The 27,500-nt window shown below is 42.3% G+C and overlaps 1 protein-coding gene across 1 annotated transcript in view; it reads left to right on the top strand.

Annotated features, from left to right (window-relative positions):
* LOC308280214 (cilia and flagella-associated protein 47-like) overlaps positions 1-27,500 on the top strand; it is a gene marked incomplete at both ends in the record, with an annotated part of 113,812 nt that overhangs the window by 59,390 nt on the left and 26,922 nt on the right. Inside the window, 19 exons of the mRNA XM_080720476.1 lie at positions 618-804; positions 1,288-1,385; positions 2,393-2,509; positions 2,857-2,991; positions 3,542-3,654; positions 4,165-4,315; positions 4,820-4,908; positions 5,248-5,334; positions 5,944-6,008; positions 6,127-6,263; positions 6,643-6,751; positions 7,486-7,715; positions 9,533-9,659; positions 10,890-11,017; positions 13,552-13,617; positions 14,027-14,170; positions 21,074-21,247; positions 21,677-21,788; positions 26,014-26,067. Of these exons, the coding sequence (XP_080576602.1) occupies positions 618-804; positions 1,288-1,385; positions 2,393-2,509; positions 2,857-2,991; positions 3,542-3,654; positions 4,165-4,315; positions 4,820-4,908; positions 5,248-5,334; positions 5,944-6,008; positions 6,127-6,263; positions 6,643-6,751; positions 7,486-7,715; positions 9,533-9,659; positions 10,890-11,017; positions 13,552-13,617; positions 14,027-14,170; positions 21,074-21,247; positions 21,677-21,788; positions 26,014-26,067 (2,323 nt within the window). The remainder of the gene's footprint in view (positions 1-617; positions 805-1,287; positions 1,386-2,392; positions 2,510-2,856; positions 2,992-3,541; positions 3,655-4,164; positions 4,316-4,819; positions 4,909-5,247; positions 5,335-5,943; positions 6,009-6,126; positions 6,264-6,642; positions 6,752-7,485; positions 7,716-9,532; positions 9,660-10,889; positions 11,018-13,551; positions 13,618-14,026; positions 14,171-21,073; positions 21,248-21,676; positions 21,789-26,013; positions 26,068-27,500) is intronic.

Below are 27,500 nucleotides of genomic sequence, written 5' to 3'. Positions count from 1 at the left end.
TTTTTTTTTCAAAACTTCAAAAACATTTTTTTTTCAAAAAACTTTTTTTTTTCAAAAACTTTTTTTTTCAAAAACTTTTTTTTTCAAAAACTTTTTTTTCAAAAAACTTATTTTTTTTCTGGAAAAACCCCACTAGATGCGCCCCTGAGCAAACAGAGGCCGTTTTGGTATTGCAGCTGGAGAGCCTCATTATAGTAGAGCTAGAACAAATAAAAAGAATGGTCAGAGTGTTTTTTGAGGGTTAAAACCTGTCTAAGACTCAATTTTGAGCATATATTTATACAAAAAATATAGTTTTAAAAGCATGGTGTAGGCCCTTTAAGTTTGCCAATTCTTCCAGGAACCACATATAAAGTTGTATCTCTTCATATGCATTACAAAAGACTGTAGGAGTGCCAGTTAGTTTGCAGACCATATGCTCAAGTAAGCATGACGTAAGCATGAGTAGCACAGCTTGGGTAACTACTGTAAGTTGTGCGTACTGGGAGCTGATGGTAGGTATTCCTCTACACTGCAGCAATCCGTCTAGCTCTAGCACCTTGAAAAGGGGATAAGACACCCTGGTTCTCGGTCGATACAGACAATAAGCCCATTTTTTACCTACCCTGTGTTTCCAGGTGCTGGTGTTGCGCGGCGTGTCGGAGGTGGTTCTTAGCGCCACCCTGAGCCAGGAGGTGGCGGATCACGTCCTCGCCGTGAGCTCACAGATGCTGGCCAGCAACGTCTACTCTTTGTGGGAGCTGAGACTGCTCCGGTGGCTCAACGTGCACTACCAGGGCATGAGGAGCACCGTCTGGGGCAACGGTTAGGCAGTGTGTGTGTGAGAGGAATAAGCAGCCAGGTCTGGGGAAAACAAGTCCCAAAAGAGGCAACTGTTATTTATGCCACATGAGCACTTTAAACCTGTGTGTACTGTGTACATTGTGGCTTTTTGAATCTAGCCGACAGACGCATTTTCGTATGCCGTTCTTTGTTTGTTGTCTTGATGTTACCTTTTCCTCCATGTCCCCACATCTTAGCAAAATGACCTGATGTTAAGGCGTCTTTATATTGTTTTTATTCTTCTTTTTTAAACTGGGATCACTGTCTGAATTTCCTCTGCGACTTAACCCATTTAGGACTGAGGCCGATTCTAATAACGCCTTCTAAATTTTCTGAAAGAATTATATTGCTATACAATAGGAAACACAAAAGGGGTTCCCGTCCTGAAAGATATAGTTACAAAATGGGGTTCCCACCCCAAAATGGGTTATTATAATAACATTTTACCATCATCATATTTTCCAGGTGAGGTTCCATCGGCCCGCTGGGTAGTGAACTTTGACCTGGACCTTGCAGACGGACTGGTGCTAGCCGCCTTGCTAGCTGCTTACTGTCCTTACCTGGTCAGTGTGTGTGTGTGTGTGTGTGTGTGTGTGTGTGTGTGTGTGTGAGAGTGTGAGTGTGAGTGTGAGTGTGAGTGTGAGTGTGAGAGTGTGTGTGTGTGTGTGTGTGTGTGTGTGTGTGTGTGTGTGTGTGTGTGTGTGTGTGTGTGTGTGTGTGTGTGCGCGCACGCGCAAAGCAACACTAGCAAACACACCATGAGAAATATTGTAAATAGAAATATTTACAATATTTCTCATGGTGTGTTTGCTAGTGTTGCTTTTTGTTTGGTTTTACAAAACATAATTTCATATAGGGAGAGCAATTTCTCACTATTAATTCCAGGCGTGTCTAATAATGAACCTCATTGTTTCTCTGTTTTTTTTGAGTTGCGGAGAATCAACAAAAAGCCACCATACCACTAAACACCATATTGAGATTTGTATGGCACAACCTAGTCACATAGTAACCACTAGTGCAAGGGTTCCCAAACTTTTCAGGCCGCAACCCGTTAAAAGAATCGGGGACCGGGGACCCCCACCCTGACAGGCACTTGGAATTGTAGGCATTTAGTTTTTTTTATTCCACAGTTAAATATTGTAAGTCATTAAATTGTAACTTTAAAAATGTGAACATAGCTTGTATGTTGGTTTGTTTACTGTTAAGTGAGAAAGAATGTTGCACATTAAGCTAATCATCTTTGGACCCCCCCCCCCCCCCCCCCCACTGCACCACTGCACTAGTCACAGATAAAGATTGATTAATAGGCCTAGGTGTTTATTACCTTAGTAGCCTAGTAGCCACAACAGTTTGTCAGCTTGGAAGACTTATGTTTAGTGTAGACTCTAAATGAATGTTAAGACCAAAATACCGTGACCACACAACTTGAATGTTTATTCCCTCCTCCCTTTCTGCACCCAATTAGGACAGTTGGTGTTAGCAATGGCACCAGGGGCCAAAGGAAACAACACAAGTCTCATACCTGGAACTAAAGTGCTTCTGTTTACTGTGCACTGACTTCCATGATCAGATCTCAAGTCACTTCAAGAGGATGTACACCAGAGCCTGCAGTTTGGAACAGCTGTTCCACAATAACATCATACTGGTCCATGCTTTAACCACGCTAGCTCTCAATATGGATATACAGGTAGGTTGACTGGTAGTGGCACAAAGGAGACCTTCCCATCACAACAGATGGTTATACTTTCTGGTGATGGCTCCGCTTTTAACCACTTACACCTCATTTTAAACTTCTTTGTAAGATGGTGTTGTAATGTATTGTGAGCTTGTAGATGTGGTATTTTTAATGATGCTATTTTTTGTCACTTTTAAAATATTTTGAATATTATGTGTTTTTTTTTTGTGCGTTAGAAAAGTGAGTTAGAAAAGTGGTCTGTTTTGGTTAATTATCTTCTTTTCATGTACCCTATATTCATCCATATGCATGCATGTGTGTGTGTGTGTGTGTGTGTGTGGGTGTGTGCGTGTGTCCAGCCGACAGACTTGTCAGACCCCAACCCCGTGCAGATGCTGATGCTGTGTGTCCACCTGTACGAGAGACTTCCTCAATATGTCCCGTTACGCACCATCACTCTGTCAGGAGACCTGCACGGCGCCTTCACCAAACAGGTGACACACACTGCATTTACAATTTTGTTATGATTTATAGACTCAAACTGTCCAACGTTAACATCAAGATTAGCTGTTATCTTCTTATAGTATCTTCATTATTAAAACTAATTGACTGCCAAAGACATTTCTCATCAATTTGTCCTAGGTTCACACTTCCAAAGGGAGCGATGCTCACTTCGCATGGTATCAAACACGACACACGTGCACCCCATATCTCCTTGTATGGGCCGTTCTGTCCTTGACGTTAGTTATCTCCATACATGGAGATACTCATACGGACATAGGGATCTATCTACACATGAAGCCAGGCGTAGCACCGCTCAAAAATTTGAATCACTTTGGAACCTTCCTGTTTTCTGTTTAACATTTTCACAGAATCGTCTTTTTCTCTGCTTCCTGGTTTTCGCTCTTTCTCAAAACAGATACGTTTCAATCGGCCATAATTTTCAATGGATTGCCAGGCTCAAACAAGCATGTGAGTAAAAAATAGGATCTGTGAATCGATCGTATGACAATTTCTGCGTGTGTGTGTGTATGTGTGTTGCAGGTGCGTGTGAAGAACCCAACCTCTAAACCTCTCCGCTACCAAGCCTTCATCTTGGGACAGGAAGCTCACATCTTCTCCCTCCCCAGTGGATCTACCATCACCATCCCTCCTAGGTACGATTACAAATGTTTGCTCTTGACTCTGCGTCAACCCTCTTTTGGTCTCTGTATTATTGATTTGAGTATTTTTAGGCCTTGTCTACCAGTCTTATCACATAATGCAACTTTAAAGTCTGTGTGTGTGTGTGTGTGTGTGTGTGTGTGTGTGTGTGTGTGTGTGTGTGTGTGTGTGTGTGTGTGTGTGTGTGTGTGTGTGTGTGTGTTTGTGTGTGTGTGTGTGGGGGGGGGGGGTTATAAGAATAATTTTGAATTTTGCACTGAATTTTGAACTTCTCTTCTGGGGTTGCCTGGCACAATTTATATTCAGATGGGGGTCCACGCTACGGCCAAATACTTTGGGGGTCCTTGACATGAAAAGGTCTGAGCACCACTAATATAGCAACATGGGTCTTTCAGAAAACTTTTGGGATTCAGATGACATCATTTTGTAGAATCGGCCTCAGGTTTTAAGGTCAAGGTGTCCACGAGATGTGAAATTCTTCCTGACATGGCTGAATGTTCCAGGGCCAGCACAGAGCTGACGGTTCAGGCCGCCGGCTCCTTCCTACGGTCCATGGAGTCTGTCCTCCTGCTCACCTCCAGCTGCGTTACTGGTGCACGTGGTCCCACTCTCACCTTTACCCTGAAGACCCTGATCACTCGCATCACACCTGGCGTAAGTATGCTCTCCGGCTGCCGGGTGCATCGTAGCTGGTTGGCTGGCTAACAGTTTAGGGGAGACCTTGACATTTGAAAGTGTGGGTATTAGAGCACTGGTTCTCAACCTTTTCAGGGCGTGACCCCCCAAAATAATCATATTTGAACAATGGGGTGGGGACCACACTGACAAGCACGTGGAATTGTAAGAGTTGAGACATTTAGTTTGACTCGGTTCCACAGATACTTATTGTGGAAATAGCAGATATACTGTACAAGCTCGCAACACCTCGCACCGCAAAGGAAAATTTAAAAACAGATGGCATTGTGGGCTAATTTGGTTCAATATTATTGGCAGCAAATGAGTTTTAAAAGGCCTTAAATTGTCACACTGTCATGTGCAGGTTGAGACCCACTGTATTAGAGCTAACATGTTGCTCACTGTGATGTGAAACTCCATGGCTAAAAGGCTAGCTAATAACTGTCCTTGACCACTGCTTCTCTGCTCTGTCTCTCTCCTTAGAAGACCATCAAATGCAAGTCTCCATGCTATCAGATGAAACCGATCCCACTGCCAATCAGCAATCCCTTCAACAAAAAAGTCGAATTCAGGTGTGTGCCTGCACATAGGTGATCATAGACTGTAGAGAACGGGACTAAGGGAATGGTGACTTCACCCATTGTTTTCTACAGAGCATAATTGAAACCTATTTAGCAAGCATGTGCATGTATTCTTTTACCAGCAGGGTGGAAAACAGCAAAACCATTCATATGAACTTTCATTTGAAGTCTCTTCCTATATTGCCTCAACTTGCAAGCCGGATAGTATGCCCTTTAGGTGAATCAATCATATGCACTTGTGTTTGTACACTCATGCACATCCGACTGTGTGTGTGTGTGTGTGTGTGTGTGTGTGTGTGTGTGTGTGTGTGTGTGTGTGTGTGCGTTCAGGGTGGTGCTCGTGGAGTCTAAGTCCAATCCACTGGAGCCTGGAAGAGGGCACAACAAGCTGATTGAACGGGTGTCTTCCAAAGCCAGGTAATGCATCAAGTGTTGGGGCCAATTGTATGTTTGCTTTCCTTGTGTAGGCTCCATTTCAGTTTTGTGCCAAAGTTCCAGTGATGGATTGTTTACTTTTGGTCCAGGAATGTATTATTTAAATACAGTATATGTGATGGTATTTTTAAATGTACTGTAAATATCAGTCATGCATATATAAACTCTCGACTAACAGTAAAGTGACTAATTTATGAATTTGTTATCCAAAGCCGTGGCTCATGGCTCATATAGCTGAGGCCTGATTTGTTCATGACAAGCTGCACAGCCAAGTATAGGCCTAAAGCAGGCATAAATGCCCAGCACTACAGCATGTGCATTGAGCCATATGAGCCGTGGCTTTGGCTCACACAGTACACATTAGGCTTAATACTGAAGAAATATCACACATGATGTCATGGCACCTGCAACAGTTGTGTCTTACAGGGACTTAGTCAGCTGCGCTGCATACAGCGTGTTTAGTGGACACTGTAGTGGGAACCACTAGCAGTGCTGGTTCATTCCCTAAATGGAGCCGTTGAGTTGGATGACCATTTTGATTTGTCCCTTTGCTGTCCCCCTCTGCTGTCCTTCTCTGTGTCTCGCTCACAGTCCAGAAGCCATCAACTCTGACACCAACTGTGGGGAGGAGACTGAAGCGCAGCGTACAAACTTCAGTCAGTGATAACAACCCCCTCTACACACACACGCACACACACTGTGACATAAAATACCATACATGTATGCTTGGTTGAGATTGACCGTGCATTTGTGTTGTGTGTCTGTTGTGTCCAGGCGACGATGCCGAGGAGTTCTTCAGTGCAGTGAAGACCGTGTGTCTGAAACCAGGCCAGGTGGACACCCTGGAGCTCAGCTACCTGCCCTTCAACCTTGGGAGCAAGTACTGCTCTGTGCTGCTGGTGTGCCCACAGGTCTGTGTTTGTGTGCGTGTGTGTGTGCGTGTGTGTGTGTGTGTGCGTGCCTATAAGGAATAGCTCATAGAAACTTAAAAGATAATAAGCACTGTCATAGCTCAGGCTCACATAGCAACATTGTGATATTTCAAAATCAATCCATTTGAAACCTAACCTGCATATCACCTAACACATGTTATCAACAAACTGTGTGTGTGTGTGTGTGTGTGTGTGTGTGTGTGTGTGTGTGTGTGTGTGTGTGTGTGTGTGTGTGTGTGTGTGTGTGTGTGTGTGCGTGCGTGCGCGTGTGTGTGTGTGTGTGTGTGTGTGTGTGTGTGTGTGTGTGTGTGTGTGTGTGTGTGTGTGTGCGTGCGTGCGTGCGTGCGTGTTCCTCTAGGTGGGAGATATGGTGTACATGGTGAAGGCCACAGGAGAATTGCCTCTCCCCTCTCCCCTCACAGCCAGGCCCAGTCCTAACATAGCCCTGTCCTCCAACACAGCCCCTGGTAGGAGAAACTACTAATACTAAATAAGTGTTCTTCATATAACATACAAGCCTTTCCTAGGAGGACTTGAGGGGCAGGTTAAAAAATAAATAAAAAAAGTTTGATCTATTATCAGCTCTAGGGTTGATACAATGTAAAAAATAAACATTAAAGGAGCTATAGTCAGCTTTTTCTTGAAAAATGGATGCTAAAATAAAAATGTTTCGAAAATATTTTATAAAAAAATAAGCTTCATATTTGTGTTTCAATTAAAAAATGACCACAAAAAGCGTAAAATAATGATAAAATAATCATTTTGGCCATTGTCGGGCCAACACTTTGTTTACATCCTAGTCTAACACTATCAAAGAATAGACTAGAATGTAAACAAAGTGTCGGCCCGACACTGGCCAAAATGATTATTTTATCATTATTTTACGCTTTTTGTGGTAATTTTTTTATTGAAACACGTATGAAGCTTATTTTTTTATAAAATATTTTCGAAACATTTTTATTTTAGCATCCGTTTTTCAAGAAAAAGTTTACAATAGCTCCTTTAATTATCATTTAAAAAACATTTTGAAATAGTGAAAATAGCCAATCTGCCAGCTCACCACGCAATTTATGACAAAGCCATAAACAGTGTAAAATCTGGAGACTAACAGGTTTCTGCCCGACAGTGGCAATATACTGTATATGGATGTATTTATGTACTGTGTGTATAAACCAGCTCGATGCATTTCCCCGTGCCACAGACCCGGGGGCGTGCGAGCCGCTGCTGAGGCTGCGCTGCCCGGCTGGTCAGGTGTGTGAGCGGGTGCTGTGTGTTCCACTGGTCAACGCGGCCTGGGAACGGGCTCTGACCGCCTGGGGCCAGTGCGCCCTGATGACCCCCGAGGAGCGCCGCAGGCGGACGCTCACGCGCACACTGGACAGCAGCACTGTCAGGTCTGATGTGGTGGCGCGGAGGCTCACCAAACAGCAGGTACATATGCAAGCACGTAGAAACACAAAGAACGGGCCGTAACTGTTAACTTACACTGCTACTTTATTGCACACATTACGGCTCACACTGTGGGTCTATACGCATGCGCAGTGGGCACTAGGTATTCAGATGTGAATATGGAGGGAAACCAGTGTGTTGTTGTTCACAGACTGTGCGCTGAATAAAAGCTGTTAAAACGGATTAAACGTCGTGTTTATTGGATCCAAACCAACAGTAACTGTGGTGGACAGTCACGGTAATTTTGTTATTTTCTGAATGAAAGAAAACATGTTGTTCAATGATACAGTAGCATGAATTAACACAACGTTGACACGCTCGTGGCTTCCGTGGGTCTTCAAAATTAGGTACAATCAATGAGGATCAATGCTGGCAAGGTCTACCCTACCAACCTGATTTAATAAATACCTGGCATAGAATGTGTTTAATTATAAGTTGGTCAAGTTGATTAGTTTATAAGAAAAACAACATTACAAGAGAAGGTTTGCATTTTTAGAAGTAATCGTTGTTTTATGCTTCTCTGGCCTGAATGAATGCTGAGTTGTCAGTCCTGTCAGCAGAACAGAACGGAGGTTAGATCACAAATAAGTGGGCACTCATAGATTTCAGTTTAGTTACTAGACGGCCATCTCCAAAGTCACACTTAACCAGGCTCATATCTAGACCTGTTTACACATGTTTTATGTCGAAAGGCAGGTACTGTACTGTATGTATACAGGTGGATGCATACATAGTAAAAGTTTTACATTCACGCTACGATTGTGCATGAAAACGCGTGTTTCCTAAACCCATGCACCAGGCTTGAGTTAAGACCCGCCTCGCGGAAACGCCCCTCTCAATAATCTTAATGGGGCACTCCACCACTTTTCAACCTATGTTCATATAAATGGTCCTCACTCAAAAATAGCTTTTTTTTTCTTTTTTTTTTCTCAGAGGAGGGCTGTGGGCAGGTAAGAAACCCATAGTCTTGTGACATCATCGATTGCCAATCCAGCTTATAGAAACTGCAGGCTTTCTATTCCTGAAAAGTTGCAATTTTAAAGTGGAAGCCATTGTTCTCGCAATAATAAAAATCTAAATATTTTTTTCAAAAATATTGATTAATTTTTTTTGTGAAAATGATGATGTCACAAGACTATGGATTCTGAACTTCCCACAGCTCTCCTAGGAGACTTGGACTGAGTAGAAAAAAATTGTGCTATTTTATCATGAACATTAGTGAGGACCTATTATATGAAGACAGGTTGAAAAGTGGTGAACTACTCCTTTAAGTATGAAAGTGCATATATGAACCTTAGTGCTCTTAGTGCAAAACAATACTGTACCTATACTACCTACCGATCCATTACAATAATACACGCAGCATAATACACCCAAAGCCATATCTAAACTATAACAATCAATGTAACTGATAATCAGTAAGAGCTTTTATTTTGAGCACAGTAGTGACAAATTAATAGCTTTCTCAGTACGTTTTTCTCTTTAGCAAAGTTCCCCTTTTTTAAGCACAGTACAAAGTAATTTTTTTAGCACAATTTATTTTGAGCACTGTAGTGACACATTAATAGCTGTGCATTGTGCAAATGCAGGCTTTTCTCAGTACAAGATTGTCTTCATGCCTTTACTAGGTCTGACTTTATCCACCCTCCATGTGTCCGGCAAGGATTTCAGCCACTCCTGGAAGTCCTCGCGTTTCCGCGAGGCGGGTCTTAATTCAATCCTGGTGGGTTTAGGAAACACACATTTTTCTCCCCTCCTCCTGTGTTGTCTGATTGGTACTGTATGTTGCCTTGTGACAGGCCCAGCTGATGAGTGAAGGTCTGGACTACAGTGTGGAGGTTTCTTTGCCGGAACACTTCAGTTTGCCCTCCAGCGTTAGGATACCCCTGGGAGGGAATGCTGAAACTTTGCTGGGCGAAGATGCAGGTACAGGCAAATTCAACTAAAACACTTCACACTCCACGTATCGTCGTTGTATGTCCAAAAAACGTTTTGTATTTATCATTTAAAAAATTATTTAAACTAGGAAAATAGCCGATCTACAAGCATACAACGTGTGCTTGTAGATCTGCTATTTTCACTTTGCCTGCTTCCAGACCAGAGACCCCGCCCACTCTCAGAGTGGACTCTTTCTCTGGTCTGGAGCTTAGTACATGAATCGGTTTTTATTTTCGGCTGTCCAATGAGCGCGCGGGGTGGGGGTGGGGTGGGTCTAACGAATATCCAATCCGCGCAGCAGTTGAAACGATTCAAACGAAGTTCACACACACACACACAGGCAGGCAGAGGAAGGCACACACACACACACGCACGAGCGCACTGATTTCACCAAGCTGTTTAATGTTGATTACAAGTTTCTGGTCGCAGTTCTGTGTGGAAGCAGTCACTGGCACAGACAGAGACACACACACAATCACACACACACTCCCCGACGGTGCGTCGCGTCCACCGTGCGTCTCGATCACCGTGCGTCGCGATCACTCGCGCGCGGACACGCGCGTGCACGCTCGCAAAAAAGTCCCCCGTAAATCGCTCAGAATGGAGCACAGTTTCAGACTAAAGCGTGAGCTGAGTCTGAAATCAGGCTAATTTTCACTAGTTTTGTGCGACAGTCTTGTATGGTGAAGTAGGGCTTTACTTTACAAAAAACTTAAACTTGGGAGATACAAGGTTTTTGCCCGACAGACTGATGATATGCTATGAGGAAACTTTCAGGAAAAGGTTTCATTCCCCAATCCCCATGCTTGCATGCACAAAAGCGCCGTCTGAATTTTCCGTAAGGTCAATGAAATGGCGATAAAAATGTATGTTGGTACGTTCACAGCAGTGAAACAGAAGAACCACGACAAACCCTTAACTGATGAGACGACATTAGCATGCAGGAAAATGTTGGAACGATCAATGGGATATCAGCCTGTCGGGAAATAACTTTTAATAACTTAATAAAATCCTGCATTGTTTTATTTAGCTTGATACCACCAGCTTCACTCACCCTTCCACTGTCCTCTGTCTTTGATCTTCTGCTATGTACCCTGCCCCCCCCCCAACACACACACACACACACACACACACACACACACACACACACACACACACACACACACACACACACACACACACACACCCTCTCTCCCTCTCTCTCTCTCTCTCTCTCAGAGAGGGGGTGTGTTTATGTACCGTTGCGCTTCCAGGCAGAATCGGCCGGTCAGTTCAGATGTCAGGTGGTCCTGAGGTCTTGGCGCGATACCAGAGTCTACCTGCTGGAGGCGCAGGTAGCTGGGCAGGTACAACTCCAGACTGTATTGGTTACTGCACAGGACCACACACTACACAGTTGCGTATTAACAGTGTGTAAAAAAATAAACAGTCAATGCAAGAATATGTACAAGACATGCACATGTAGAAAGGGTTTAGAAATTGTAGAAAATTGTAGAGAAACATCAGCCTAACCCATACATGGGCAACTGGCGGCCCGGGGGCCACATGCAGCCCCCACCTTCACGTAATGCGGCCCACAGGTTCTTATCGGAATACTGATATATTATTGATTTCAGCTGTTATAATTCCAAACATGGCCTGCTTTAATTCCGTCAGTCTATATTAGTAGCTTGTTATCTAGTATAGAAGTATTAAAATGTATTTGTTTTATGTCGAATGTATTTGTATTTAGGTTTAGAAACATGAGAGTTGAAATTAAATCAAAATGGTACATTTCAGGATTCCAATTATAAAATAACAACAAAATTATTCTTGTAGATCTGCTATTTTTTGCTTCTTTTGTATGAGATACTAGAATGACAAAGGAGGACGTAGCGATATGCAATGTGGCCCTCGCGAGTGAAGGTGGAAATATAGTGGCCCTCGCCATCATCAAAGTTGCCCACCCCTGGCCTAAGCTATGAATCATTCCACTGCCAGGTTTAATACATTTAACACATTCGCTGCTCTTTGAAGTTCCAGGATGCCCCCATAGTCTCCATAGACTTCCATGTAATTCATAGTGCACGGATCATGCACGCCCATGCACCACGTGTGTGCACGCTGTTCACAGCTTTCAAACAAAAACAATTCAGGCATTCATGAGATAGGAGCCATTATGTAAACAAACATGTCTGGCATGTTTGAAAGATGGGGTTGGTATGGGGGTTAAACATGCAATTTCGCGATCGCGATCACGCCAATGAAATTTTTGGAGGTCAAAAAATATGTTTTGAAAAAAAAAGTTAAAAAAAATCGATGGATCACGGACACGCACACGCTTTCTCGCTTCTGTGCAAAAAAATTCAAAGAAAAACGCAATATATGGCCATTGCAATCCATAGTTATTGGCCATTGAAAACTCCACTGTTTAGCGAGACACATAGCGAGACACAGGAGTGGAGAAGTGGACGAAAAAGATAAACAGAAAGCGGATAGAGCGGTGTTTTTTCAATGTCATCATTTCACTGTGGATCCTAAGAGCCATGCTTTAATGTAATGGTTCTCAAACATTTTCAAGGACCCCCAGTTTTAGTATGCATTAGGCCACGGGCCCCCGTAACTCCCTAACCCTAACTGAGAGTGTACAAATGAAACCAAATGAGACAATCGGTTCCAAATGTACACCCTTGGAGATACAGAACTGTAAGGGTCCATTTGGCTCTTAGTCTTATCACCAACTTTTGAAAAATCACAGAATATTCTGCATCGCTCCGTTCCGCCCACGGGAGCATTCAAAAGATGCCCACGAGTGTGCTAGATTCAGAAAATAATCCTGGTCCATACGCGACTATCCATTTGAAAGATAAAGCCTCTCGCATCAGCCTCTCGTCCAGCCCCTCGCCACATGTGTTTTTACCAGCTTGTAAAGCTGGTCTACAGATCGTCAGCCACCTAGTCGCCACAGTATGCCAAAATATCCAGATTTTTTTACCATATTTGGTAATAATTCAAGAGACAAGTGTGAATGTATATTATTAGATTTCGTGTTACTTTCTCCTTAGAGTTCTTATTGACGTCAACACCTCAATAAGACTAGTCCACGCACAAAACACAAACCGTTGACATCATTCCTAACATCACCCATTTACGCAGACACAGTTGTGATTCATCCATCAGTGACTTTTGCATTGTCTGGTATTTTTTGCCTGCACACATTTCTCGCTTAAAAAATATGACTTTTGGACTTAGCAGCTGGACTTAATTAATCTGGTTGCCAGGGCAACCAGACCATCTTTCCATCCATCCATCCATCGTTCCAGATAAACTTTATTTTGCCAAGCTACTCCTCCCACAGTTTTGGTGGCACGCACTTGGGCCATATGTCAAATTTGTATGTGAAAACACATACGTTTTGCTGGCAAGGGCAGCTATAGACAGTGTCTTAACTCAGTTAAAGGGTTAAAGTCCCTGATCTGTTTGGTACTTTGTACACTTATATATTTGTATGCTTTGTAATTTACTTTTGATGTATCTGTCTTTGGATGTTTTTAAACATGCTTCAAATAAAATTGACATGACTTGTGTGCGGAATTACCGCGACGCCACGGCCCCGTTATCACGCCCAGGGACGTGTTAGCTGGTTACCATGGTAACCAGGTAAACGGGTACTTGCGGCGGTGGCTAAGCGAAAAAATGTCATATCCCATGATGCAACTCGGCCGCCATCACCCATGTATTATCCAAATAATTACAAAGATAATAGCATCCTAAGTGTTAACATTCAAACATTCAAAACATTCAAATAATGATCTTGGGTGTTGATTACCATGGTAACAAACAAAGCTTTCAAAGCCATCCAGTCAGGCCGGCGGTAGCAACATGTGCTTTGTTTCCACAGGGAAGACATGGCCATTTTGACCTCAGTTCACCAGTGAACCAGTCGGTCACTCAAGACATCCCACTGGTGAGCATGAATAGAATTTCTATGAATTGAGTACAAAGGAAACAAGTCATAGGCTTTTTAAATCCTCTTAAATTAATCAATCAATCAATCAATCAATCAATCAGCAGCTGACAGCGAGACACTTGATCAAAGAGAAGAGAGAGACTCAATATTTGTACTTTTTAGGAAACAAATTGGTCTTGACAGCACACTTAAAACTTTTACATAATACATATTTTATTACTATATTTGAGTTCATGTCATGGGTTGACCTTTTCTGCTCTTAATGCTGAGTTAGTCTGAAAATGTTTATTGCTGGGTTATAAGATGTGTGTGTGTGTGTGTGTGTGTGTGTGTGTGTGTGTGTGTGTGTGTGTGTGTGTGTGTGTGTGTGTGTGTGTGTGTGTGTGTGTGTGTGTGTGTGTGTCAGCGCAATGAGAGCAGCCAGGATTGGAGGCTAAAAAGCATGGTGAGCGGTGAAGGATTCTCTGGCCCTCCAGTGATGTTCATACCAGCAGAGACAACAAGCTGCTACCCCCTCATCTTCACACCTTCTGCCCGGCGTGTTGTCACGGTAAAAACCAATATCTCATGACCACGCTCTTTCATTTTCAACTTCAAAGTACCGGTAACTCTGCACACATGTCTTGTCGCTCTCGACGTGAGAGAGCGTGCCCTCAATGTGGTAGCTGCCAGTCTGCTACCTACAGAGCTGTCGGTCTTCAGGTGGGGAACGTGTCGATATTTCAACATAACATTTGTTCTACGTACCAGTATTTCGACGCGGGTGAATGTTAACCTGGTGAGTAGCTAACCTGCCGACGCTGGTGAGTAGCTAACCTGCCAACGCTGGTGAGTAGCTAACCTGCCGACGCTGGTGAATGTTAACCTCTAAACCCTAACCCTAACCTCAGTAACCCTGACGCTGGTGTGTAGCTATGTAACCTGTCAACACCCGTAGTCGAAATAATGGGATGTAGAAATAGCGAGATTTCCCCCTTCAGGTGACCATAAAGAAACAAATAGTTCACCAACCAAGCTCTACCCAGATCCCCACACCGGTCTTCCACATGGGCAACCAACCTCTGTAAATTGTACCACACCTCAAATACCTCCGCAGTATTCCCTCAGACAGCTGTAAGGTTGATGCAGACATCCAAACATCTGCGTCAGCCTCACCTCTGCCACGTTTGGTCACCTAAGGTCAAGGGTTTTCACCAATAAAACCCAGAAGGCATCGACCAAGGCAGCAGTGTACCAGAGGCAGTATGTGTGTCCACACTACTGTATGTTTACAAAACCTGGATAGCATACGTACAGATGGCACAGAAGATCTCTGGAGGCTTTCCACATCCGCTGTCTAAAGGATTCAGGTCACTCGCGTGGCAAGCGAGACTTCTACCACTGAACCACCAATGCTATTGGATATCCATATATGGACATAAAAGGGACACAGGCAGACAGGCAGATACAGAGATCTCCGTATATGGGTGAAAAAGGTATGGGTACATCAGGCAGATGTACAATGGGTACAAGGGGTATTGCATAACCGCCGGGTGGGACAGCATTCCCAATTTGCATAGCTTACGACTTGCAGGACTAGTTCCTGAGTAGATCGGTGCACCGGTCTAGTTCCTAGAATTTTTATTAGACAAACAGCATCTTGCAAGGCTTTGCCACGTTTATTGTGCTGAGCAGCGTGTTCTGGTACACAGCAGTTGCCTTGGGGCCCCGAGTCATTTGGGGCCCACCCACGCCGTCAGTAAAATAAAATAATACTCTCTACAGAGATGCAAAGGCATTTGAAAAAAAAATTGGCATAGCCCCGGTGGCTGCTGCTTCTATTTCCAGTTGTATGATTTAAAAATAAAACGTGTTGAATAATCGCATTACAAATATCAAATAGCATAGATCATATTCACCCAGACAATGTAGGCCAATGACAATGGGCCAACAGTGATTTCTCTTTCGACCTCCTTTGCAGCAGCCAGCAGGTGAGTAATTAATCTAATGTTGACTAAAGTTGCCTACAGAGCAGAACTGTACGGTATACATTTTACACTGCACGTGATGTGTAGCATTTTTGCCAATTAAATGTAATTGTCTTAACTGATGATATTTAAAATGCTAAAATATTCATATGACATTGGCTCTTCTCTTGTTGCACAAATGTTTTGTGGACGTGTGCTGTTGGTTTGTAGACCATTATTTCGGACCAGCCATGCAAGCATAATGACTCTGCGTTTTAATAATATATTAAGCGTTTCAAATGGCTTTCTGTTTGGTCTGAGCATTTCCATAGTTCTGATTAGCTTGATGTCTGAGCATTGAAATCGGCATCAGCTCCTTTAAATACAGCTCCCTTTCTTTACCTACTTTATGCTTGGTTATCCGAAGCCTCTCCCCCTCCATCTCTCTTCCCCCTTCCTCTCCTTCCCTATCCCTCCCTCTCTCCCTCCCCCTCTCGCTCCCCCCTCCACCCCATTATCTCTCTTGAACTGACCCCCTCTCCCCTCCCTTTGTGGCTGGGTTATTGCCATGGGTGAATAGGCTCTCTATGCCTCTTTCTCCCACCCTCCCCCTCTCTCCCCCTCACCTTCCATTCCTCCCTCTGCTTCTCTCCGTTCCATGTCCCTCTCACCCACTGATCAATGTCTTCCTCGCTCTCCCTTTCTAGATATTTTGATCCGACCTAGTCAATATACGGTCCACCCCAGCCTACATTAGCCTATTTGTTTACCTAATCCTTTCTTGAGTAACTGCCTCTTGACCATTGCCTCTGATACTCGCCTTGGTGGGGTGCAAACTTCTCAAAAAAGGACATGCAGTTCATGTCTCAGACAGCAGCACAGCATGTGGATGTTGTGGTCACTGCAGTGGTCTCTTGAGTTGGGACACGCCTCTCTAAGTATGCATGAGCTGCTTTGTGCTTCTCCTCTACACCGTCTTAAAAACACAACCGCTTGATTGATATTCATACCTTCCTGTTTGGTTCATGTTTTATTCAAATGCCTATATGTGGGAGTGTTTCCCCCTGTCCTCGGAAAATATACAGTTTTGAAGCCTCATTGCAAACATCAGTGATGAAAAAGAAGTCATGCATTGGCCGGGAATCGAACCCGGGCCTCCCGCGTGGCAGGCGAGAATTCTACCACTGAACCACCAATGCAATGGTAACAGGTTTAGGGAGAGGGGGTCGGGTGATTCCTGGGCGTGCAAGTCTCAACAGTATTTTGTTACTTGGGACGTTGTGCTTTCGCATACTCAAGCCTTTTGTTACACAACCTTAGGATGAAGCTCCTGTTTGGTTCATGATTTAGTTAGAGGCATAGTATGTAACGTCTCCCTTTGTTTACATAAGTAAACAATAAATCAAAGTTTTTGTCCATTTCCATCTAGGGACAGGTCGATTTTTAAAGAAGAGTACCCCTGGAGAAAATGTATGTGCCCTGATATAAAAAGTTCACATTCAGTAAGGAAGGCTCCTTTAAATACGGCTCACTTTCTCTACTTATGCTTGGTTATCTGAAGCCTCGGATATGTGCTGCTATAGCTGCCTCCTCCACCCCAGCCTCCACCTTTTGATCAGTCTGGCATAAGCTGAAATACTTGTGATTACATCTGTTGATTCAAGTTTAGCCTATGTCAATGTACTGCTATTATTCTGCTATTGTATCCCTGTGGGGGTTTTTGCTTAGCGTTCCCTGATTTTGCATAGCAAACGTTGAGCCTCCACTACACTGACCCCTTGTGCTAACTGCTAAACCTCTTGCCTGTTGTAAAATGTAAACATAGAAAATACACATAGTTTCACTACTCACCAAAATAGACGGTTTTAGGGAGTTGAAAGCCTACTTTCCTTAGTGGGAACCCTGCACATCCCGTCTAAAATAGGCCTACACTTTTAAGCCAGAAAAGAAAACATTTATTATAAGGATAATATAGGCAGGGGTCTTCAACATGTGGTCCGGGACCCCAAGGGTCCTCAGAGTTATGACAGGGGGTCTCCATATATCCTTGTCTAATAGCTGATAGGACCCTTTTCTTTTATTTACATTACCACTGACTAAACCCTAATACCTAGGCTATTCATTTATTCTGAGGGGTAGTGGTTAGAGTAGAGTGTAGAGGGGAAAGAGCAGACCAAGTACAGAGCCTAGGATCAAAATAATAAAGTACTGAGGTGTTTTAAATGTAATAAAAATAAGCAATGTTTTGTAGCTTAGGCTTATATATATTAATTATTAATCGATTCGCTTGTATACCAAAATCCATTAAAAAGGTTTCTCACTGTTCCCAGGTCAAATATTGATGTGCGATTAAAATGTGATTAATTGTGATTAATTAATTACAAAGCCTGTAATTAATTATAATATTTTTAATTGCATCCCAGAGACTCTTAATATTTCAATATTCAGTTCTAAAATGAGCTGGCTAAACAGATTGTGTTGTGCATCTCTTTTCTTTTGCAGGGTAAAAAAATATATAATATAACTTAACTCATTCTGAGCCCAGGACATTAACGGATTAGGGGGTCCAGAGTGCCCCCTCCCGGCCCCATTAACGGCCGCTGTCTTATTTTGAAGGCCAGAAGTCTAGACCGGAAGTACTTCCGGTCTGACGTCATCGGATCGTGCGACGGAACCGATCATTGTTTACGTGGTGCCATGCTGGATCGGCTCGGAGATACTCACCATGTGTTTTATAAACTTCCATCTGCCTCCATCTTCGCTTCTAAAGTGTAGTTTTGAGATAATGGACATTAAAGATGAGATTTCCCGTCCACCTCAATGTTACAGGCTGACTATTGTGTGCTCGTGGAGCCGTGATGATGACAAATCAGCGCGGATTTCGTCTCCGGAGCGTCGGCCATTGTACTCGGTATTTTTACTCGCCGTTACAGTAATAGATTACTTTTCGCGCGATATCGCGTGAATGGCACTATAAATACTCTATTACTTTTCACGCGACATCCCGTGAAAGGCGCTGATTGAGTTAATATATTACATATTACTCTTGATTCCAAGTAATAAGTAATATAATATTATTACTTTTTCCAAGGTGTAATAAGTAATAAGTAACGATTACTCTCGTTACTTATTATGGCCAATTAAACAACCAACCGCAACTAGTCACACTTGCAAATGAATTCCGTCCTTGTCCCTTTTATGCCATATATGGAGATCCCTGATGTCATCAATATTGTCTCAATAGTCATCCATATTTGGGAAAATATGGCCACATTTTGTCCAACTTAAACAACCAACCAGGTCTGTGCTTTTTTTTTGGTCAAAGCCCATGCCAAAGCGCCAGCTCTCGACCAGCAGTCACCCAGGCGAATGCGCACACGCAACCAATGGCCGCAACCCCGCCCTTAGGGCGTCTTACTGGTTGTTTTGTTATATAAACACAGTCATTTTGAGCTCTCTCTATCTGTTTGTCTTTATGCCGTTGATGCCCATATTTGGAGATCTCTGTACTCAGGTCATCATCTAAACCAGTGCTACTCAACCCGCGGCCCGCGGGCCGCATGCGGCCCTTTCCGCATGTCTGTGCGGCCCGTCATGATCATGCCAAAAAATATGATTTTTCTAAGCCTGTCAAAGTTAACGCGAAACGCAAAACGCGGTGATGTTTGACCCTCGGTGCACTCCGTAGTTAGGGATAAGAAAGAGTCAGGAAGCGAATGCAGTAGCAGTGCAGAGATGCAGGCGGCTACACTAGAGCTACAGTACAACGAGACAGTCAGAAAGACAAATATGCGGAGATTTTGCAGCAGACAACCACAGTCGGGCTCACTGGAGCGGAGACGCATGACGGTCGTGCGATATGAACGGCCCTACGGCCGCGAATCCCGTGATCGTCATGTTTCAGGCTAATGAAGACCTGTCCTAGCCCTTGTCTCCGCTGCTTGTCTCTCCCCCCGCGACTCCGCCAGTCAGCTCCGACTATAACTCTATGGCACCGACAGTGCAAGCATTCCAACAGATCGCGCTGCAGCCAAGGAACTATGCTTATTAACACAAATCTCCTCCAACAAGCTGTTGTGTTTTACAAAGCTCAAAGCATCAAACTGTTTTACAAGTACAGTGCATCTGAGGGGGAGTTGAACAGTACTTGAGTTATTTTTCCATACAATAACTCTCTTCACCAAAAATAGCCGATCTACAAGCTCACAATGCATCTTGTGGTGAGCTTGTAGATCGGCTATTTTTGGTGAATGTCCCCCAATAATAGGGATGCTGGGGTTTGAGTGATTGAATAATAAGTATAAACGTTTATTTATTTTAAATCTGTCCTATTAATGAAAAGGAGTGTTAGTGGCATGAGAAAACATACCTTTACATTGCCAAAGTTCACTAGTCTTGCATACCCAGACACAGGGGAGGTTACAAAAAGGTTGAACCAGAACTGTTCATTTTCACTTCACATTTTGTGAATAAATCCTAATTTGATAAAAAATTCAAATGTCATCAATTTCATCATTCCATCCATGACAATCTTTTGGTTCAATGAGGTTTGGCCTGGCTTATGGAAATGTGGCTGTTTTCTGTGCGTTTCCTTAATTATTAGACTGTGTACTGTACAAAATCAATGTAAACGTCCAAAATAGGACCGTCATTTTTAGCTTGCGGCCCTTTAGACTTTTGGTATTTTGCTGAGTGGCCCCTGAGCCATCTCAAGTTGAGTAGCCCTGATCTAAACAGATCCTCTCAGTCTCTCAAACTCTAAACTAAAAACCAAAGGTGACCAGGCTTTCTCTGTAGCTGCCCCCAAACTTTGGAATAGTCTCCCATCCCATATAAAAACACTCACCTCTTCTCCCTTGCTTTTAGTTCTGTGTGAGGAATGAGGATCCCCCCTTGATCTATGTAGGCTATTGTCCATTTTTAGATAGCTAGATAGAAAGATAGATAGAAACCTGGGACTGTTTCCCCTTGTCTTCTGCATGCACAATGCTTCAACGGTTAACTGAAAAGATTATTGATGAAAATAAATGTATGCATTGGCCGGGAATCGAACCCGGGCCTCCCGCGTGGCAGGCGAGAATTCTACCACTGAACCACCAATGCAATGGTACTGGGATTAGGGCCTGGATTGGCTTTAAATCTTTTTCAGTTTTTCATGCTGTCTTTCTGGACTGTTTTATACATAATACTAGGGGGGAGAAATACATTTCTATAGCTTTCCTTGTTTACCTGACACGATTTATTTGTATTACCTTCAAGTCACTTTGTCAGCATTCCCTACTTATGTACATAGCCAGTTTGTGACTAAGCATTATACCACGTCGGTCAGTGTTGTTTGTGTGAAGGTTTGTATTGTGGTTGGTGCCTCTGGCAACATGCTCTGTGTCATAAACCTGATTACCGGGGCTTCGCTGTGCGTGTGCCTGTCTGAAGAGACGCTCGCGCGACCACATTGTTTGTCTGGCGCCCCCTCAGCTCTGCCCCTCCTCCTCCTCTTCCCTATACAGGGCCAGCTGCTCCTGGTGAACAAGGGGGATGGTACGGAGCACACGTTCACGCTCAGAGGAGTGGGAGAGCGGCCCCTGCCGCTGGCCCATGTGGTATTACGCTGCCCTGTCGGCCAGGTCACAAACGCAGAGCTGCAAGTCCCCAACCACAGCCACAAGAATGTCACCTTTCAGGTACATTATAAAGGCTTCAGCTCGGACTGAATTCACAAAGTATAAAATTATTATTATTAGCATTATAATAGGGGGAACAGCACCCCTGTATAATATAGCATTATATAATATAGCATTATACAGGGGAACAGCACATTATAAATACCACAACTTAGTCACTTGTTTGTTATAAGTTATGTATAATTCTTACCAAATAGTGCCGTGGCAGTTTTTCAAGGACTTCCATATATCTGAGAGTGTACAAATGGAACCAAATGGAACCGTCCATTTGGTGCAGTATCGGCTCATAAAAATAAAACAAACATAATACAAATAAAACAAAAAATAAAACATTATTATCTGTGTGTGTGTGTGTGTGTGTGTGTGTGTGTGTGTGTGTGCGTGTGCGCGTGTGCGCGTGTGTGCGTGTGTGCGTGTGCGTGCATGTAGGTGGTGTCTGATCTGTCCATTGTGAGTGGGTCTCCCTCGCTGGAGATCAGTCCCCGTCAGAGCACTCCATACACCCTGGCCATATCACCACGGCAACGGGGAAAATGCACAGGTGCTGTAACTCGTCTCATTGTGGGCTCGCCTATAGGCGAGCACACTTTAGTTATTGTCATTATTGTGGGCTCGCCAGTACCTGGCGAGCACACTTTAGATATTGTCATTATTTATTTATTTATTTGTTTATCTAGTAAGTAGACGGGATTTTCGGTTCCTTTCTACTCCTACATACTTAGTGAGAAAATGAAAATAAAAACATCAATGTGTTCAGTTTACAGTGGCGAAGTGTGCTATCATTTTCTATAGCAATCGGCCAAATGGTGGCGCTGTAGGAAGCCTTCGAAAGTGCGATCTTTGAACAGGTATAGCTCATGCTGTGTTTTAGGTACAGCCATGAAACCTGTATACACGTATGCGTCTCCTCATGCCGAACAACTTTTACCCTCTAACTTTTGACCTCTGACCTTTAGGTCTCCCACAATTCGGAATTATATGAAAAACAGTAAAAATCTATCTCCTCCTGGGATTTTCGCGTCAAGTGCACGAAACTTTTTTTCACATGAACTTTGAACCTATATCTACACAGGCTATGTGGTGAGAAGTTTGTACGTTAAATAATGATTTTTTAATAATTCAATATATGTTGCGGTTTTATGCAAATTATTCTTCGGCCTCTAAATCATACATGCAAAGTTACACGTTCATGGCATTTGGCAAAGATGTGGAGGGTTAGTCAAAGTATCACTGAAACCAATTTTATTCCAATTGGCCAAAGGGGGGCGCTATACGAAGCGTCTGAAAATTCAAACTTCAAACAGGCATAAGTCATGACTCGTTTCGTTTGAAGACATGCAACTTGTTACACGCGTGCTTTGACTCAAGCGGAAGACATCTGTGTTGTTGTTAAGTAAGCTCCGCCCTTCGATTTTCCGCCATTTTGAGCAGTTTGTAAAACGCGTAAACCCGCTTTTATTCTGGAATTTTCGCGTCACGTGCACAAAACTTTTTTTACGTGAACTTTGGACCGATATCAAAAGATCTGTCAGATCGGATTTCTTTAACATTGAAACATGCTTTTTTAAATAATTCAAACAATATTGCAGTTTTATGCAAATTATTCTTCTGCCTCTAAAACATACATACAAAGTCACATTTTCATGACAAAATAGTGTAGAGGGTTAGTTCAAATATCACTGAAACCAATCTTACCCCAAATGGCCAAAGGGGGGCGCTATATAATTTTGAGCAGTTTGTAAAACGCTTAAACCCGTTTTTATTCTAGGATTTTTTTTGCAATTTGCATGAAACATTCTACACGCAATCTAAGGACCTTTATCTAACATGCCTATGAAGTGCACACAAAAAAAATATAAAATAATAATAATAAATCTAGCTGCAAGCAGCGATAAAGTGGCCAAAGCCAAAAACACCTCAAATCATGAACACAGCCTGCAATGTGCGTGAAATCTTGCAAGCACATTCCCAATAGGTCAAGGAACAGATACCACCCTTCTCACATTGGCCTGTTATAGCGCCACCAGCGGGTCAACTTTTGCATAACACATTTTTGGAACAAAATGGACCAATCTTTGACGTCAGTAACGTCAAAGTGAGCACTGCCTGCGATCTTGACATTTTGTACTTTTATAGCCATTGTTTTCTGGCTTGAAGCGAGCCCACAATTGTTTCGAAGGAACAATATTTTTCTAGTTTCTATACTATACTATACTATACTATACTAGAGCAAGTTCTCCTTCAAACTTCGGTTTCCTATAACTCCTACATACGTAGTGAGAAAATGAAAATAAAAACATCAATGTGTTCAGTTTACTGTGGCGAAGTGTGCTATTACTTTTTACAGCAATCGGCCAAATGGTGGCGCTGTAGGAAGCCTTCGAAAGTGCGATCTTTGAACAGGTATAGCTCATGCTGTGTTATACATACAGCCATGAGACCTGTATACACTTATGCGTCTCCTCATGCCGAACAACTTTTACCCTCTAACTTTTGACCTCTGACCTTTAGGTCTCCCACAATTCTGAATAATATGAAAAACAGTAAAAATCTATCTCCTCCTGGGTTTTTTTCGTTACGCGCACGAAACCTTTTTCACATGAACTTTGGACCAATACGGTCAAACTGTCTGGTCGGATTTCTTTTAAAGTGAAATATAATTTTTTAATAATTAAATTAATATTGCAGTTTTATGCAAATTATTCTTCGGCCTCTAAATCATACATGCAAAGTTACACGTTCATGGCATTTGGCAAAGATGTGGAGGGTTAGTCAAAGTATCACTGAAACCAATTTTATTCCAATCGGCCAAAGGGGGGCGCTATACGAAGCGTCTGAAAATTCAAACTTCAAACGGGCATAAGTCATGACTCGTTTAGTTTGAAGACATGCAACTTGTTACACGCGTGCTTTGACTCAAGCGGAAAACATCTGTGTCGTTGTTAAGTAAGCTCCGCCCTTTGATTTTCCGCCATTTTGAGCAGTTTGTAAAACGCGTAAACCCGCTTTTATTCTGGAATTTTCGCGTCACGTGCACAAAACTTTTTTTACGTGAACTTTGGACCGATATCTAAAGATCTGTCAGATCGGATTTCTTTAACATTGAAACATGCTTTTTTAAATAATTCAAACAATATTGCATTTTTATGCAAATTATTCTTCTGCCTCTAAAACATACATGCAAAGTCACATTTTCATGACAAAATAGTGTAGAGGGTTAGTTCAAATATCACTGAAACCAATCTTACCCCAAATGGCCAAAGGGGGGCGCTATATAATTTTGAGCAGTTTGTAAAACGCTTAAACACGTTTTTATTCTAGGATTTTTTTTTGCAATTTGCATGAAACATTCTACACACAATCTAAGGACCTTTATCTAACATGCCTATGAAGTGCACACAAAAAAATTATAAAATAATAATAATAAATATAGCTGCAAGCAGCGATAAAGTGTCCAAAGCCAAAAACACCTCAAATCATGAACACAGCCTGGGATGTGCGTGAAATCTTGCAAGCACATTCTCAATAGGTCAAGGAACAGATACCAACCTTCTCACATTGGCCTGTTATAGCGCCACCAGCGGGTCAACTTTTGCACAACACATTTTTGGAACAAAATGGACCAATCTTTGACGTCAGTAACGTCAAAGAGAGCACTGCCTGCGATCTTGACATTTTGTGCTTTTATAGCCATTGTTTTCTGGCTTGAAGCGAGCCCACAATTGTTTCGAAGGAACAATATTTTTCTAGTTGACTGTAATATTGTGCGTGTGCGCGTGGACGTTCCTGTACACGCACATGCATGTGCACGCTCTGCTGAATTTAGGGTTAACAAGTGAGCTTAACCTTTGCTTTGATTTCATGTTATTTGGTCATAACTTGTTGAATTGCTCAGAAAATAAATAAATGTATGTTTTTCACTCGAGACAGAGCGGAGTGTCTTGTAATTATTTTCTTTGTAAGTCTGCAGTCCACACCTTTTTGGAGCTAAGCAGTACTTCTTTAAATAAGCCTTTTTTTGTTTATTTCATATGTGCTTGTGTGTTTGATAGTATTAAAATATATATTATTTTGTCAATTGTTGGGTGTTGGCAGGACTGTAATTATGTTATCTTGCAGACAGGATAAGTTACAATCCATGGTGTAGATGCATGAGTCGATGAGTAACAAATAAGCAGGTAATAACATAGATTGTGACGGTTGGTTGGCAGATGGGTGTGCAAATTGGTTTTAGCATCCTTAAATGAAACACACAAAACCTTCATTAGGTGTTTCCGCTGAGCCAAACAAATGAACTCTGAAAGTGTACAGATCCATTTCGCTCCATCTGTACACTTGTAAGGGTCCATTCAAGGACCCCACTGTCCTCAAATTATATTTCATTATACACTGGTATCGGATAGGTATTTAACCAATAACCAAGTTATGGGTATCGGAGTTGGTATCGGGATGGACAAAATGGTATTGTGTATATCTCTAAGGTTTGTGATGGCTCTCATTCACACTTGAGAGATATTAGAGGTGTCATGTTTGACGCTGGTGAGATTGATGTTAGTTGGAGATAGTCTGCATGTTAGACAAGCATGGGGAACAGTACATCAGGATGGGTTCTTTTGTGCTTTTGTAAAGTAACATAAAGTGTGTGTGCGTGTGCGTGTACGTGCGCACATGTAGGTACAGGTAATGGCAGATACAATGTTCACTGTGACTTACACTGTATTATTGTGACACATATTATTTTGGCTGATTTACAATCTCTTTTGCAGGCTGTGTGTCATTTATAGAGGCTGATGACGCCACAGAGGCTAAACAGGACAAAGGTATGTTTAATGCTGAACATATAGACCTGCAATTGTTCTTTTTAATTTAATTTGTTTTTATGGCTCGTGACATAAAAACATATTTAGATGTATATGATTAACTTTGACGTTGACTTAACCACATGAACTAACTCTGGCATCCCTATTATGGGCATGTCATAAATCATAACAGGCAAACATTTTAGGAGAATTGCCAAAATCCACAGCAAAATGAGCAGAGCTGCAATGTGTAGGACTAGAGTTTACGAGGAATAGACACACTTTACACTGTCTGTTGTATAGACTAAAAGAAAATAAACATAAAATGTTAAAGGAGCTATAGTCAACTTTTACATTGTAGGGCCGACACTTTGTTTACATCCTAGTCTATAGACTAGAATGTAAACAAAGTGTCGGTCTGACAATGGCCAAAATGATTATTTTATCATTATTTTACACTTTTTGTGGTCATTTTTGAATAGAAACACATATATGAAGCTTATTTTTTTATATAATATTTTCAAACCATTATTTTTATTTTAGCATCCGTTTTTCAAGAAAAAGTTGACTATAGCTCCTTTAAATACATGATTAAAAGTGAAGAATAATTATTCAGCTGGGATTGCACTACCTAACCATAATATGTAAAACAAATAAGAAAAAAAGCATTTGCTCTTGGTGCTGAGTCACTCCTACTCTTCCCTAGTCAACACGAATCTAGGCTTTCAGAGTACAGCTTATTAGTAGAACATCCCTTGAGCATCACCTGAATGATCAAAGATGAGTGTTTACCCTTCACAGATGTGTGCAGTAGCATTGCTATTCCAGTTCTGTCTGTGACACCATTTCCTTGTGAGGAAAGAGGAAGATGACAAAATGCAGACATTTCCTCACTGAAATATAAATATACTGTACATACTACATGCATAATGGAAAATATATGTGTGTGCATATGTACAGTACTGTTTATAGCTTTTTTTATTGTCTAAAATAGCAGTACTTGGTTTCTATTTGCTGTATTGGAATAGTTTGAGTGTTTTTTTAAGAGGGATGCTGACTTACAAGTTGCGTTGGTTCCACCTGGTGGCGACTGGGAGAAATGCAGACAACTCTAGTTTGAAGCTTAGGCCGGAAACAATGTTAAAAGTTTTAGGATAAATATTTGGTATCAACGTGTAAAGGTCTTTACACACCGTGGGAGTTTTTTTTAAAAACCTCATAAAGTCAATGCAAGCTTCCACACCGGCCACGAATTTCCGCGGAGCGAAAAAGCGTATTTTATTTATTCGCTCTTGTGTCGAATTTTGCGAACATTCCCTGGCGAACTCCTCTCTCTCTCCGTATCAAAGCAAGCTAACTCTATCCAATTTAAAGAGAGAGCATGGTCGAGGGACCATCCCTTTATATTGAGGCCGAGGGGAACAGTGTTTCTCCTTTTCCATATATCGTCTTGT

This window comes from Nannobrachium achirus (genome assembly GCF_963921795.1).
Source record: "Nannobrachium achirus genome assembly, chromosome: 24".
In the NCBI taxonomy this organism is placed as follows: domain Eukaryota; kingdom Metazoa; phylum Chordata; class Actinopteri; order Myctophiformes; family Myctophidae; genus Nannobrachium; species Nannobrachium achirus.
Note: the sequence above shows the minus strand (reverse complement) of the source record. Positions and strands in the feature narration are given on the sequence as shown.